The sequence below is a fragment of the Delphinapterus leucas genome, chromosome 2 (assembly GCF_059928025.1).
Source record: "Delphinapterus leucas isolate spDelLeu-1000000601 "Yukka" chromosome 2, BTC_Dleu_Yukka2, whole genome shotgun sequence".
Lineage (NCBI taxonomy): Eukaryota > Metazoa > Chordata > Mammalia > Artiodactyla > Monodontidae > Delphinapterus > Delphinapterus leucas.
Genome location: NC_143130.1, coordinates 33714238 through 33729300, shown reverse-complemented (window position 1 = coordinate 33729300; position 15063 = coordinate 33714238). Strand labels below are relative to the sequence as shown.

Genomic DNA, 15063 nt, shown 5'->3' with positions numbered 1-15063 from the left:
TTCAAAGTCCCCAGGTCAGTTCCTGGAACTGGGTGGTCCGGAATGTCTCCAGGGCAGTTTCTGGAACTGGGTGGTCCGGAGAATTTTGTTCTGATGCAACCTGTGAATCTGATTGTGTTCCCCTGCCTCGGGCCAGTTGGCCTTACAAAGAGTGGCAGACCTTAACATGCCTTTCTCAGTTTTTGATCAAATAGCCCAAAATTAAGATTATATGGTCTGAATAATAACACTCTAAGGTAGGCTTCGTGGCTAGTCCCTGATCTCTGTGCTGTGGCCCAGATGGTGCCTTCTCTCTTGGCACCTGTGGTCGTGCTTTAGGTTCCTCAGAATCTTAATAAAATACAGAAACACACAGTTAGCATTCTGTGAGCAAAGTGAAATCCGTTGTGAACTCAGTAAGCATTAAATGACAACAAGACAAAACAAAACTAGGAAATTAAAAAAACTTCAAAATACTCAGGTGAAAAGAAATAAAAAGTATTTTCGGAAATAAAAAGAGTAAAAAAGGAGTATTCTTAGAAACTACTTTTAATGAAGAGAATATATTTCAAAATCTATGTAATACATCTGAAGTGGTGATCAGGAACAGATTTATAGTGTTGAAGGCTTTTATTATTGAATAAAAAAAAATGAAATAACTAAGAATTCAACTCAGGCAGTTAGAAAAAGAACAATTAAACTAGGAGGAAACTAAAAAAGTGAATTAGAGAACAGTATTAACTGAAAAACTATTAAAATAAGTAAGGGTGCAGCAAGGTGTATGGTTATAAAAATAAAGTTAAAAATAATAGTTTTATTAAATTATACTGACTGTTCCCTTGGTTTACTGAGACTTGATTGCATGGATGATTTTCCCTGCTCTGAGGGAGCGTCGGCCTACCTAAGTGTAACATGTAAGGTACAAATCATTAAGGAAAAGACGGACAGAGTCAAAAACACTTAGGAAAAATGGCTATGCGTAAAAATGACGCATAAAAAGGAGGAAAAGATAATCTTAGAAATGCAAATTAGTATTATCTATTGGTCTGTCAAAGATTTATGAATAATGGTTAATATTGATATGATTTTGGGGAAATGGCACTGGTGGGGGAATGGAGCGTGGATGCAGAGGCGCAGTCTCTTTCTTAAATGTGCAAACCCCAACCCTTGGATCCAGTCATTCTATACATAGCCATTTATCCCAAGGAAATACCCCAGCAGAAAAAATGAGCAAAGGACAGTTCATAGTAGTTCATTGAAGAGTAGTTCTTGGAATGTGGTCCCCAAACCAGCAGCATTAGCATCACCTGGGAACTTGCTGGAAGAGCAGATTCTCGGGCCCCATCCCACACTTGCTGAATCAGTTAGTCATCTGTGTTTCCAGGAGCCCCCCAGGGGCTTCTGACTAAACTGCTGCAGGAAAGAGCCCCTAGAGATCATGGCTTAAATAAGGCAGATGCCACATTCTCCCCTGAGAGACTCGTGGTGGCCAGGCTGGTGGGCGTCTCTGGTCTAGGCAGTCCTTCATGGACCCAAGATCCCCGCATCTTGTCGCTCTGCCATCCCCTTAGGTAGGGTTTTTCCACGTCTAGGGGTGGAGGCTGGGTCACACCCATGGACCTGCTTGCAGGCAGGGGAAGAGCGGCTGGAGAGCAAGGGTGCTTTGAGGCCAAGACCCTGGAGCAGCACGTTTTAATTCCCACCTACAGCCTGTTAGCTCACGCTTAGTCACACAGCTACGCTGCCTGTAAGAGAATGGAAACGTAGCTCCTGCTGGCTGGCCACGTGGCCAGCCCAGGCACTCTCACCACAGGAGAGAGGAAGGATGGTCTTGGGGACAGCATCCGCCACGGCGTGCTGCTGGGACCTCCAGACACCTGTGAGCATCCGCCGTGCATCATCCCCCACACTCCCTCACTCTCCAGGTGAGACGACTCCAGGCCCTGGCAGCAGAAAGCCCAGGATTTTCAGGTGAAGCACACAACACCCCCATCGGCTGGCTGCTCGTGCTCTAGCAGCAAGTAAACTGATAGACGAGGCTGCCCACGCCACGTGTATATGGTGGTGGGATAAACACAATCACGATTAAAGTGTCATTTGGAAAAAAGAGGAGTGATGCGGCAGACAGTGGTATTCAGGAGCCCCCAGATCTTGTCTGCAGCCTGGGCGTGGGTGGGGCTCGGGTCAAACCATCTGGCCACCCTTTGTCCTCTGGGAGCAGCTCTCTTGTCCACCGCCCTCTTTCGGCCCTGATTTTGCAATTTGGAGGGCTTGTTGTTGTCCCTCGCCTTCACTTGCCACATCTGAAGTGCGGGCAGTTGTTCATGGTGGAGGCCGCAAGGTTTGCTGGTGCGGCTCCTGCTGGTGCACACGTGGGGCTCAGGGCTCCTGAGGATCAGTGACAGGTACTTGTAAGCTGGGCTTGTAGTTTGTTTGGCAAAACAATTCCCTCAAGCAATTAACCGTAGTAGGCTTCTAACTAGAAGCTTCTAGTCGGTTTCCCATGAAAGTAACCATACTGAAGATTTCTCCTAGACAGAGACTTCTCACCCTTTTACTCCCTGGCCTTTGCCCTTTGCTTGTTCCTCTCTCCCTCAGTTAAATGGGCCAAGATCAGACAAAACTGGAGGTTGCGGGCTCTGATCCTTGTAGCTGGACCAGGCTGTGTTGTCTGTCTCTGTGCGGCCTTTGAAAAGGGCTGTCAGTGCCTGTTCCTCCTGCTCTTTGGGACAGAAGATTGTTTTTGCATCTTGCACAGCCTCACACTTCTGAACTCCCAGTCAGTTGAGCTTACAGGCCGCATGCGGAGAGAGCCTCCCTCGCAAGGGGACAAATACCGTCTGAGCTTATCTTGGCCTGGTAGTATTTTGTTAAAAGCCACGAGAGTTCCCCAGTGTATCCCAGCGTTTGCCTTTGTATAACCGTTTACTCATGTGCTACAGGCATCGTAAGCACATTATTTGCCTGCAAGTCTTAGGAGACACTTTGTTATGCTGTAACAGGGTTATTGGCTTTCCATGTCTGAGTACCTCTTTCTGTGTAACCCACCGCCCATCCGCTAAGCCAATGCCAGATGATTTCTTTTTGTTACTCACTTGCAGGCCCTTATTTCTGCGTTAAGACACAGGCTACGCTGCTGCAACAGGCCACAGAAAACTTTGTGCCTTAAATACGACTAGAGCCTCTCTGACAGCAGTCTGGGGGTGCGGGGTCCAGGTTGGCATGCAGCGCTTCTCCATACGTTTATTTGGGGACCTAAATTCCTTCCATCTGGCTGTTGGGTGGTCTGGTACAGTGTTCCTTTGTCCGTATGGTCCAAAGGTCGTAGCATGTGTGCTCCATCTACAGAGGGCCGGATGGACAGGTGCCCTGCATGGCGTTAAGGCTGAGATATGGCAGTGCTGGACACCGCTTCTGCCTCCACCTAAGCCACGTGGCTGCCTCCTGCTGCAGGGACGGCCAGGCACTGATTGTAGAGGACAGAGAGAATGGGCTTGAGGAGCCCTTAGCAGCCTGGCATGGCCAGCGAAGGTGAAGATAAAATTCTGCTCCACTGAGGACAATACTGAACGTGCATTAAGTTCTTATTATGAGCACACCTTATTTAATCCTTAGGATAAATATATGAGGAAGGTCCTGCAATTCCCATCTCGCTGACGAGGAAACCGAGGCTTAGAAAAGCTGAGCAAATTGTCCAGTGTTTAACCCCAGGTCGGCCTGACCCTAGAGTGTGTGCTGTTAACCACAGTGCTGGGCCCCTGCTCAAGTTACTCACAGAAATGCAAATGAAAACGTTACATTGTCAAGAGGACACAATTTTGTACTCCTCAAGGTGAGAGCACAGAGAAAGGTATTTTGGGACCCTCTCCTGATAGGAAAATTTGGTAATATAGTCCAATTAAAGTCATTAAAAGTGCTTATCCCTTGACTCAGTAGTTTTACTTCTAGAATTTTTGCTGAGAAAATAATCAGGAACTGAGATGTATGTTCAAGAATGTCCATTGCAGCTTTATTTGTCATTGTCAAAATAAAACAAGAAAAACCAAAACCCACAAAGAAATAACCCAAATCCCAGCAATAGTGGGTTCATTAAACAAATCTTAATTCTACTGCAGCTGTCAAATAGCATGTTTTACAAGTCTGTTTGCTGTTGGGGAAAATGTCATGGTTTATTGTTAAGTTTAAAAAGTAGGTTATCATATAACATAAAGAGTAATACTATTAAAATTTTTACATTGGTGTATGTATTTATCCAAAAAAGTGGAAAGACAGACAGCAAATGTTAACAGTAATTTCTGGGTGACTGGATTGAGGGTGAATCTTTTTTTTGGCCGCACACGTGGGATCTTAGTTCCCCAACCAGGGATCGAACCTGTACCCCACTGCGTTGGAAGCACGAAGTCATAACCACTAGACCGTCAGGGAAGTCCAGAGGGTGATTTTTTTTCTTTGTGCTTTTCTGTGCTTTCTAGGTCTCTTCTCTTAACATGTTATTTTTGTCAGTAATTTTCAAACAATAAATGTTAATGAAAAGACACACACACACACACACAAAGGAAAAGGATCAACACCTCAGTAGAAAATAGGCAAAGGACATGGACAGTTCATAAAAGTAAACTGGCCAGGAAACATTTATAATCCAATAAATCAAATTAAAACAACCATTTCCAACATCACATTGGCAAAGTTTGAAAAAATCAGGGTGCGTGGAAGTGGTACATTCAAACAATATTTATCAGCAGCCCTTCAGAGGCACATGCTCTTTGACCTAACAGTTTTACTTCCAAAGGCCTATTCCCAGAAAAGTCACCAAAGAACAAAGCCGCCTGTGCACGGATGTCTATGCAGTGTACGCTCTGATAGCACACAACGACCTGGTGTGCAGGAGGCTTCCTTAATCAGTGTGGTCCTTCCAGAATGTTCTGGGAGTCTGTCTGATGGCATAGTTGTGAAGAAAATTATGTAGGCAACTATGTTTTTTTATGATGGGGGTGTGTGCCTGTGTGTGTGTGTGTGTGTGTGTGTGGTGTGTGAAGGAGGGGCGGGTATAGATAAAGACTGGAAAAACGTGTGCCAGAATGTTACATGAGTGGTGATATCTGGGTGGTGAGATTTATGTGATTTTTATTTTATTCTGTGCATTCTCTGTTTTCTGAGTTTTTACAGTGAACGTATCTTATTACTTTTGTACTTAAAATAAGTGTTACAAAATTTTTTAAAAATCTATCCTATTAGTTTACGTTTGTACTTTCCACTAAAGAAAGAAACCCTGGAAATCATTTTCATCTTTTGTTTTAGCCTGTGGTGCGTTAACGCCCACGTGACTGTTCTCTCACCAGTCAGGAGCTGGCAGAAAGCACAGTGATAGCCAAAGTGAATGGGGAGCTGTGGGACCTGGACCGTCCGCTGGAAGGGGACTCCACCCTAGAGCTGCTCATGTTTGAGGACAAGGAAGCCCAAGCTGTAAGTGTTTAAAGACCAACCCACCATATTTCGGCTATTTATGTTGTCAACTACATTATGTAATTATGAAGCCACATACCGAAGTCAGGAATGATGGGTTTTGTGGCCTTCTAAGGTTTAAAATGCATTTGTTGGTGTTTAATAAATATAATATTATTAACACCATATTTAAAAGTGATTCATAAAGAGCAGTTTTTAAACGAAATACATAGCTTATATGTATTGTTTTTCTCACTTAAGATCTAACCCAAACAACTGTCACCTAACTATATGCCAGCTGTCACCCCAGAACTTGTGAACATGTATTGATTCCCTCAGTCAGCTGACCAGTATCTAAGCTGTTGGGTGCACGTGCCAGACCTTGTGGGGCGGCAGAGGCTCCTGCTACAGAGAGTTCACTGGTGGGAGGGGTAGTGAGCAAGGAAATAAACGACTAGACACTTTCGGGTGGTGTCAGCCTCCGGAGAAGTCAAGTAGGAGCAGCCATGGTAGCTGGCCCGGCAGTTAGCTTTAACCCTCTCCTGAGGGCGGAATCCTGCCAAGACCTGAGCACTTTCCCACACTAGCTGGCTCTTGGTTGACCTGCAGACACTGTTCTCTAACAGATTCTTTAACAGTGGGCTGCTGCAGGCTTTCAGTCTGTCAGGTGTTTGGGTGGGGGGCCGGGGGAGCTACCAAACTTAATGTTCTATGGAGGGGTCGGCCTCTTTGGAGTTCTTTCCCCCTGTGTTTAGTGACATCATGAAAGAGAAAACTTATTTATCATATTATCTTGGGGAATGTTTCTAGAGTGTCTCATCAGCCCGCCCCTCTGCCTACCCTGATACTAACATGGCACCTGGTGTCACATTGCAGGGCTTCCGAAATACTTGTGGTTGTTTATGAAAATGAGAATGTTCCGTGCCAGGCACCAGCCCCAGCCCCTCGTGTACATTATCTCCCTGAGTCTGCACTTACCTTTTCACACAGGTACCGTGTTAATAGTACACAGGCTCAGGATGGTTCAGTAACTTTTCCAAGCTCTTGATGCTTCTTTTAGTGTAACTTAGTAACAGAGACTTTTTTGTTGTTGTTCTTGGATTTTATTTTCCTGTTACTATGAACATATTAAGATTTTGAGCATAAACCCATTTATGAATATTTAATGCATATCCATGAAAAGGAAATTCTAGAAAAGCAAATCTAGAAAACTCAGATCTACAAGATGATAAAATTAATGATTTTGTAAAGCATTTTTTACTTTACAGAAAAATTCGTCTCCTTTGTATAGCAAACTCTTAAACTTCTATTTTAAAAGATGCTTCTATTTACAAGACTATTTAGTGCATGATGTAACATAGGAAAGTAAATAGTCCCCACCCTCTAGGTAAAGTCATGTTGAAAGTGACAGCAAGAATGTTCATGTAAAGTTGATAAATACGCGCACCAGAAACAAGGAGCATTTTATAAAATGGTAAAGCTTTCAAGTTTAAAATATATCTAATAGATATTTCCTTTTGCAAGCATGCTGTCCAGCAGGAGAATGTATGTGGGTATTCGTTCTGCTCTAAATCTTTGCCAAACTCCCAGGAGCAGTCAGCGATGTGCTGCTGGGACCTCATGCTCAGGAAGCATAGGTACTTATCTGAGGTGTAAACAAGGTACTTATCTGAGGTGTAAACAAAACCAGATATATGTAAGAACCCAAGCTGCTAGTTCTGTGATGCCCTATGTTTTAAATGTAAATTCAATCATTTCTTTTCTGCTTAAAACCTTTTAATACATCCCACTCATTAGAATAAAACTCAAATCCCTCTCCAAGGCCTGCATGGCCGCTGGCTTGTTCTTACCTGTCAGCCTTCCTCAAGCTGCTTTGTGATACATCCCCCCAACCCTAACCATTCTGTGAATACAGGGCCTCTGCCATGATTCTTGATTACAGCACCCTGTTCATCTTTTGTTTGCGGTACACGGCCGCTCACTGTTGTGGCCTCTCCCGTTGCGGAGCATAGGCTCCGGACGCACAGGCTCAGCGACCATGGCTCACGGGCCCAGCCGCTCCGTGGCATGTGGGATATTCCCGGACCGGGGCACGAACCCGTGTCCCCTGCATCGGCAGGTGGACTCTCAACCACTGCACCACTAGGGAAGCCCTCATCTTCTTTTAAATACACTTCTCGTCTTGCGATGATGCACTTAGAGGTTTGTTGCCTGCCCTCTCTCCCACTAGGCTGCAAACCGCATGAGGCCAGTGGCTCTCATTTCTTTCTCTCTTGTGTCTCTAGCACCTAACACAGTGTTTGGCTCAGTTGATTTCCAGGTGCGCACAATGCACCGAAGAAGGTACTTGGGCTGACGCTGGCAGCCAGGCTGCCATCCTGTACCATCCCAAGCAGAGGGTTCTGCCTCTATGCCTGGTGCCGCGGGTCGGGATTGCACGGAGCCTGCTCAACCAGCTAACTCCCTCTACTCCGGTTTATTATCTCAGACAGCTTTCTAATTGCAATTTGTTTCCTATTTAATTGAGGAAGGTGCTGCCAGAGGACTCGATTGTCTTGTTCCTTTGGCATCTATATTTATTGATATTTGGTGACTGGTTAGTTTTAATGTATCCGTAAACCGTTGATTCCTTGGTAATTCAAAACCCAATCAACTTTCTGAACTTGTAGAGCTAAGGACTGGCCCTTGGACTGCAGTGAATTAACTAATGTACACCCTGCCCAGGGGACCCCGGCAGCCAGCAGACAGTCCTCAGTGACCCCTCTGTCTTGAGTTATCTTTCAGACTTCCACAGCCACGTGCTATTCAGCACGTGAAGACTGCAGTGTAGACGCAGGATCTTGTTAACGTGAGCGATGTCATGAGCAGCCGCTGTGGCCTCGAATCTGATTCAGAGAGGCTGCCTGGAGGAGGAGGAAGGGGGCCCATGCCCGGCACTCCCTGGCGTTCCTCTGCGCTGGGCCTGGACCGGCTCTGGGCGGCTGCTCTGCTCGTTGGTCAAGGAACAGAAGGAAGTGGTTTAGGAGCTGGGCTTCAGTGCCACACAGAGCAGCAGCTGCACGTTAGAACCAAGCAGCCGGCTGCCGGGGATTCCAGACAGGGCTCAGGAAGCATCTCTCGTCAGCAGTGGCCAGAGACTGATGCTGCCTTGTGTCCCAGTGTCTGTCCCCTTACACTGTATCCACGTGCTCGCTTGTCCTCTTGTCTGCCTGATGGCTTCCCGTGACCTGTGGTCGTGGCCGCGGCCTCTGTCCTGCCTGCAGGTGTACTGGCACTCCAGTGCCCACGTCCTCGGGGAAGCCCTGGAGCTCCACTACGGGGGCCTCCTGTGCTGCGGGCCACCTACCGACTGCGGGTTCTACTACGACATGTTCCTCAAAGACAGGTAACGCCTCTGAGTGCATGTGTTTATAGTGGTTACACATCAGTGTGGTGAATACCTATTGCAGAATGTGATTATAGATTAGGTCACCATTTATGAACAGTATTATTTTATGAGTTTAGATTCAAGGGTAACTTCTCAAATTGTTTTCTTTCTTTTCTTGAGAAGGATGTGATATACTATTTATGTAACCTGAGACTTGGCTAGGGCAAACTACTAATTCGGACCAGAGTTGTAGGGTTAATCCCTCGAGAGCACATAGTTCAGCTCTGCGCCGTGATGGTCAAGGGCGCTATCCACCCCAGCCACACATGTCCCACAGCTGGTGCCAGAGGGGCTGGTTCTCAGCGGCCTCATGTTCCTCAAGTAGATCTGTGCTTGAAATCACAAGCAGCAGGCCCAGCCCTGGCCCACCTCCTTCTCCATATCCCTCGTCGCCCTTAAGGAAACCACCAGCTCTCAAACCAAAACCTGAGGGTCTTCCCAAGCCCACCCTGCTCCTTGCCACCCCCTACCCCCCCCCAGTCACTCCATCCAGTTCTGCCAGTCTTATCCCCTAAGTAGTTCTCCCCCACCTTCTGCCTTAACATAGACCCCCAGCGTCCTTGCCTGGACGACCGTGGTACATTTCCCCGCCATCTGCCACCTCCATGCTGCCAAAGTGACCCCTCCCTAACCGAGCGCCTGGCACTCTGCAGCTCCTGCTCCCAGCCTGTCCAGCGTAGTCCCCCCTGGAGTCATTCTGCAGGACGTGTTGACGCCCCTGTGTGCTCCGGGCTTGGTGCTGCTGACTCTGCACTGGACAGATCAGCCTGTCCTCGTGGGCTCAGCAGTCTGGATGGGAGGGACAGGTATAGACAGACACGCAGCCGTCTGCCGTCGGAGGTGATGAGGGGGTGAGGGCTGTGAAGGGGAGGTGGGGGCCTGAGCAGGCAGCCAGTCAGCTGAGAGCTCAGTGACCTTGAAGCAGGGTGGGACAGAGGGAGAGAGGGAGCGAGCTCTGAGGCTGGTGGGGGAAGAACGTCCCAGGCCTCTGTGGGACAGCCCTGGGTCGGGGTGTGTGCGGCTTGTTTGAGGAATGCAGGTGGCCCACAGGGCTGGAGGGGTGTGAGCACAGACAGGGGTTCCTGAGAGGAGCCGGGGCTGCCCAGCGGAGGCCGGCTGACCTGCAGTTCACACTCTCAGAGCTCCCTCCCAGCCTGGATCTCCTGGTCTAGGGCAGGGGCATGGCGCACACTCCACACTACGCTTTTGAACAAAAACGTAAATGTGTGAAGAATGAGGAAGACTGCCCAGATGATCAGGCCCCGGAGGAGCTTGTGGTCCAGCTGGGGAGTGTCCAACGGGGCTGTTCAGAGAACCGAGGGCAGTTCATCAGCTGGTGCCTCTGTCTCCCTCTTTGAGAAGTAGGGTTACCTGCCTTGTGAAAGGATGACTGACCCTCTGAAGTCCTGGACAGTAAAGAACCACGTTCCTCGATGTAGAAGGCTAGTCAGCTGGTGACAAAGGCCACAGGTCTAAGGTCATGTCTGATCGATCTGTGCTGATTCTCACTGCTTTTCCCTGCAGGGCCGTGTCCAGCACAGAGCTGCCAGCGCTGGAGAGCATGTGCAAGGCCATCATCAAAGAGCAGCAGCCTTTCGAAAGGTTGGAAGTCAGTAAGGAGGCCCTGCTGGACCTGTTTAAGGTGATTTCGTGCCGGGAACGTGAACAATATTTAACATAGACGACTGGTTTTAACAAATAATTGGCCACTGCTCACCAAATTGTTCCAAACGGGTTGGTTGAATTTTTAATGCAGACATAGGTAGGTGAAGGCCCGGGTGAATAGTTTCATATGTGTGTTTTACAAATCTGATTAATTCTGAGTGTTGTTAGTACTCCGGCTATTGAATTCAACAATATGTATAATACCATCTATTCATTCTGGCTTTTCCTCTTTTGTTTGGGGTTTTCTGCTAATTTTTTTTTTCACATCTTTATTGGAGTAAAAATGCTTTACAATGTTGTGTTAGTTTCTGCTGTTCAACAAAGTGAATCAGCTGTATGTATACATATATCCCCATATCGCCTCCCTCTTGAGCCAGCCTCCCACCCTCCCTATCCCACCCCTCTAGGTGATCACAAAGCACTGAGCTGATCTCCCTGTGCTATGCAGCAGCTTCCCACTAGCTATCTATTTGACATTTGGTAGTGTGTATATGTCCATGTCACTCTCTCACTTCATCCCAGCTTCTGCCTGCCCCCCGCTGTGCCCTCAAGTCCATTCTCTACACCTGTGTCTTTGTTCTTGCCCTGCCACTAGGTTCATCAGTACCACTTTTAAAATTCCATATATAAGCGTTAGCATACGGTATTTGTTTTTCTCTTTATGACTTACTTCACTCTGTATGACAGATTCTAGGTCCATCCACCTCACTACAAATAACTCAATTTCGTTCCTTTTTATGGCTGAGTAATATTCCATTGTATATATGTGCCACATCTTCTTTATCCATTCATCTGTTGATGGACATTTAGGTTGCTTCCATGTCCTGGCTATTGTAAATAGAGCTGCAGTGAACATTGTGGTACATGACTCTTTTTGAATTATGGTTTTCTCAGAGTATATGCCCAGTAGTGGGATTGCTGGGTCATACGGTAGTTCTATTTTTAGTTTTTTAAGGAACCTCCATACTGTTCTCCATAGTGGCTGTATCAATTTACATTCCCACCAACAGTGCAGGAGGGTTCCCTTTTTTAATTTTTACATGTCCTCAGAATTTTATTTACTTCATATAGTTAAAATTGGAATCTTCGAGAGCAGTGCTGTCCAATAATGAGATCCACAAATCTGAGCCACATATGTCATCTTAAATTTTCTGGTAGCCACCTTTTAAAAGTAAAAGAAAGATGAAATTAATTTTTATAACATTTTATTTAACCCAATAAATCAAAAATATTGCTTCAACATGTAACCAACATAAAAAGTAATTAGTGAGCTATTTTATTTTCTTCTTTTCACATTATGCCTCTGAAATCCAGTGTTTTGCCCTTGTGGTGCACCTCATTTCAGATCAGTTGCATTTCATATGCTCAGTAGGCTCCCGTCCTGCATGGCACAGCTCTGGGCTCTCAGCTCTTTGTATCCCCACAGTCTCAGCACCTAGAACATAGCAGATGCCCATTCAGTGTGTGTTGAAAAAAGTTAACATTTTTTCCCACTTAAACATTTTGTGTGATAATATGTAAATGTATTTTTCTTTGTAGTACAATAAATTTAAATGCCGCATCCTGAAGGAGAAGATTAACACGCCAACAACCACAGTTTACAGGTAAAGTGTGTGTGAATTTTAAACACTGCTCAGTGGTACATCTGAAGGCATTAACAGTAGCAAGTCTGTCTTTGGTGGGTGGTCTGTTTGTAAATTTGCATGGTTGGTATAGTACTGCTGTAGGTGGGGACTCTGAAATGTTATCACCAAAGGGGAATTGTTATTTTCTCATTTGTATTTATTAGGATGGTACTAAAAACACACATTCTGTTTTCTGGATGTTAGCTGTAGCAGCCTCTTTCTCCCTGTGGGTAAGGCTGTGTTCTCAGGGCCTCACATTTTGGGGGACTGTTAGGGAAAGGAATTCTGTTTGTCCTCCCACATTCTTATTGAGGGGCGGTGGGAGCTGTCATGGACCATCTCCTTGGGCAGTGATTCTCTGCTTCTTACCACGCTCTCCACTGCTTGGGGTCCAAGAGCATTACCCTCCAGGCGTCAGCTGGACTCACAGTGAGACAAGAAGTGGTGGGAAGCAGAGGCCAGCGGGAGCCCCTACCCAAACCACTTAGTTTTGCTGGGCATTAGGCTCCCAACCCCTTTTACTGGCAATTTGTTCAGCTGCCTTGTGGGTACTGCTCGTCTCTGTTCCTGTGTGTCCTGCTCTCTGGCTGCCTGTGACCTTCACGGTCCCATTGGAGAAGACCTGGTCCCTGTATAAGTACAACCACAAATATCCTCCACAGGGAACTTCCTTTCCACACTCAAGTACTATGGTTCTCTGACTTAATTGTACTGTGAGTAAAGTTATACCCCCTTTATGCACAGCTGTGTACAGTGCATTTCTTTTTTAAAAAAAATAAATGTATTTATTTATTTTTGGCTGTGTTTGGTCTTCATTGCTGCACGTGGGCTTTCTCTAGTTGCAGCGAGCAGGGGCTACTCTTCGTTGCCAAGCACGGGCTTCTCACTGTGGCGGCTTCTCTTGTTGCGGAGCACGGGCTCTAGGCACGTGGGCTTCAGTAGTTGTGGCACGCAAGCTCAGTAGTTGTGGCTCACAGGCTCTAGAGTGCAGGCTCAGTAGTTGTTGTGCACGGGCTTAGTTGCTCCGTGGCATGTGGGATCTTCCCGGACCAGGGCTCAAACCCGTGTTCCCTGCATTGGCAGGCGGATTCTCAACCACTGCACCACCAGGGAGGTCCCCACAGTGCATTTCTTAAATGATAATATGAACACATGGCCATTTTATGCTGAAGGTGGATACCATGCTTATCTTATTTTTGCTGCTCTCCAATGACCTGATAAGATTTTGTTATTTATTACCTATAATACAAATAAGTGTCAGTATAATCATTTTAAAGTTTAAAAATAAATGAAGAAATTGAAAAGGTATTCTAAGTTTTAAATTTCTGGCTTTTAATACTTGACATTTTGGGTTGTTTTTTTTTTTAACTTAGGTCAACGTTGATGCTTATTCTATCAATTGGAATGGCTTGTATTTAATTTTTTGAAAATAAATGGCTTTTTTTCTATGGAATTATTTAAAGATTAGCTTATTAAAGTCTTTCATGCTAATCAGGCATTTTTTTCCATTTCTCTGAGCATTGACTTACAACCTCCATCTTGGACAGAGAACAATACATAAAAGCCTGGTCATTCAGAGAAATGATGTTTTCATGTTTAAAGCTTCATTGTACTTTGGCGAATAATCCAGTCCCTTTATGTATTCATTGTAATTTTTAACTTTTTAACCAATGAACTTTAAAAATACTTAAAATTGGTTGGAATAGTTAAGGAACAACTTTTTTCTTTACTAAATTTTCCTTAAATTGGTTGACGTTAAGTCACCTTCCCTCAGACCCACATTATTGGTATCTTAACTCTGCTAATGTTTCTGTACTTGGAGAAAAGTCTGCGCTTGTTAGGGTTTAGTGGTCCCTTGTTCATTATAGGTGCAGGCGAGTCCCCAGTTGCAGCCCCGTGTGCTTTAATAGCAGTGTCGTCTCTGATCTAAACCTTTGCCTGAGATTTACGTTGTTAAGTCAGTATGCTGTTTTTCTAAACCAAGAGACAATTAGACATTTTGTCATGAAATCAGAGGGCCTTAAAACAAACAAAAACCCTTGAATTTATTTACTTTTTAAGTAGACTATTTTTTAGAGCCGTTTAGGTTCGCAGCAAAATTTAGAAGAAGATGCAGAGAGTACCCATACACCCTTGCCCCCATATATGCACAACTTCCCCATGGTCAAGATTACCCACCAGAGGTGGGAAATGAGTTACAATCCATCTACACCGATGCTTATAGCGTGCTTCAGTGTTGGTGTGCATTCTGTGGGTTTGGTGAACTTCATTTTTAATGTAAAATATCAACTTAACGCATTTTTTATAACTGTCATATAATTTCGGTTTTGAAAATTAGTGTAGAGCAGGGAAATGGCTATCTGATTTTAAGACAGTGAAGGTTTTTAGGAGCCTTAGGGTGTGACAATGAAAAGTGGTGTCTCTGTCTGCACAGTTTCTTTCCAAGGATTCTGTGGCTTTTGAATGTGAGCGAAGGAGGGAAGGCTGGGATCTGAGACTAGGTGAATCGCCTCTTTCCTGCTCCTTAAATTAAAAATTCATTTAAATTAAGTTTTTCCTAAATTAAACATTGCCCCAAAACATAGAACATGGTTTCTAATGAATAGTCCCAAAAGCTATAACTGTGCCTGGGCATGTTTTAAATATTTTATTACAGGTGTGGTCCACTAGTTGACCTTTGTAAAGGCCCCCATGTAAGACACACTGGAAAAATTAAAGAGATAAAAATTTTCAAGGTAAGTATTGATTTTTTCTTAATATAGTAAACTTAAGATGAACTAGATATTCAATAATATCTTTTATAACCTGAACACCATGCCTCTTAGAAACACTACATTCATATTTGATTTTTATATGGGCTTCTAAAAATAATATAATTTTTTAGAATTTTGGTAATTAGAACATTATATGTAGCCTTTAATTGTT

At 45.1% G+C, this 15063-nt stretch overlaps 1 protein-coding gene across 5 annotated transcripts in view; it reads left to right on the top strand.

Annotated features, from left to right (window-relative positions):
- The window catches only part of TARS3 (threonyl-tRNA synthetase 3), a 52817-nt gene that overhangs the window by 3981 nt on the left and 33773 nt on the right, over window positions 1-15063 (top strand). For all 5 annotated transcript variants that reach the window (XR_016391946.1, XM_089906664.1, XM_089906662.1 and 2 more), the window contains exons 4-8: window positions 5319-5442; window positions 8685-8806; window positions 10373-10490; window positions 12053-12117; window positions 14795-14873. Coding sequence is in view for 4 of the 5 variants with exons in the window: in XM_089906664.1 (XP_089762790.1) it covers window positions 5319-5442; window positions 8685-8806; window positions 10373-10490; window positions 12053-12117; window positions 14795-14873 (508 nt within the window). In the remaining variant the exon portion in view is untranslated. The remainder of the gene's footprint in view (window positions 1-5318; window positions 5443-8684; window positions 8807-10372; window positions 10491-12052; window positions 12118-14794; window positions 14874-15063) is intronic.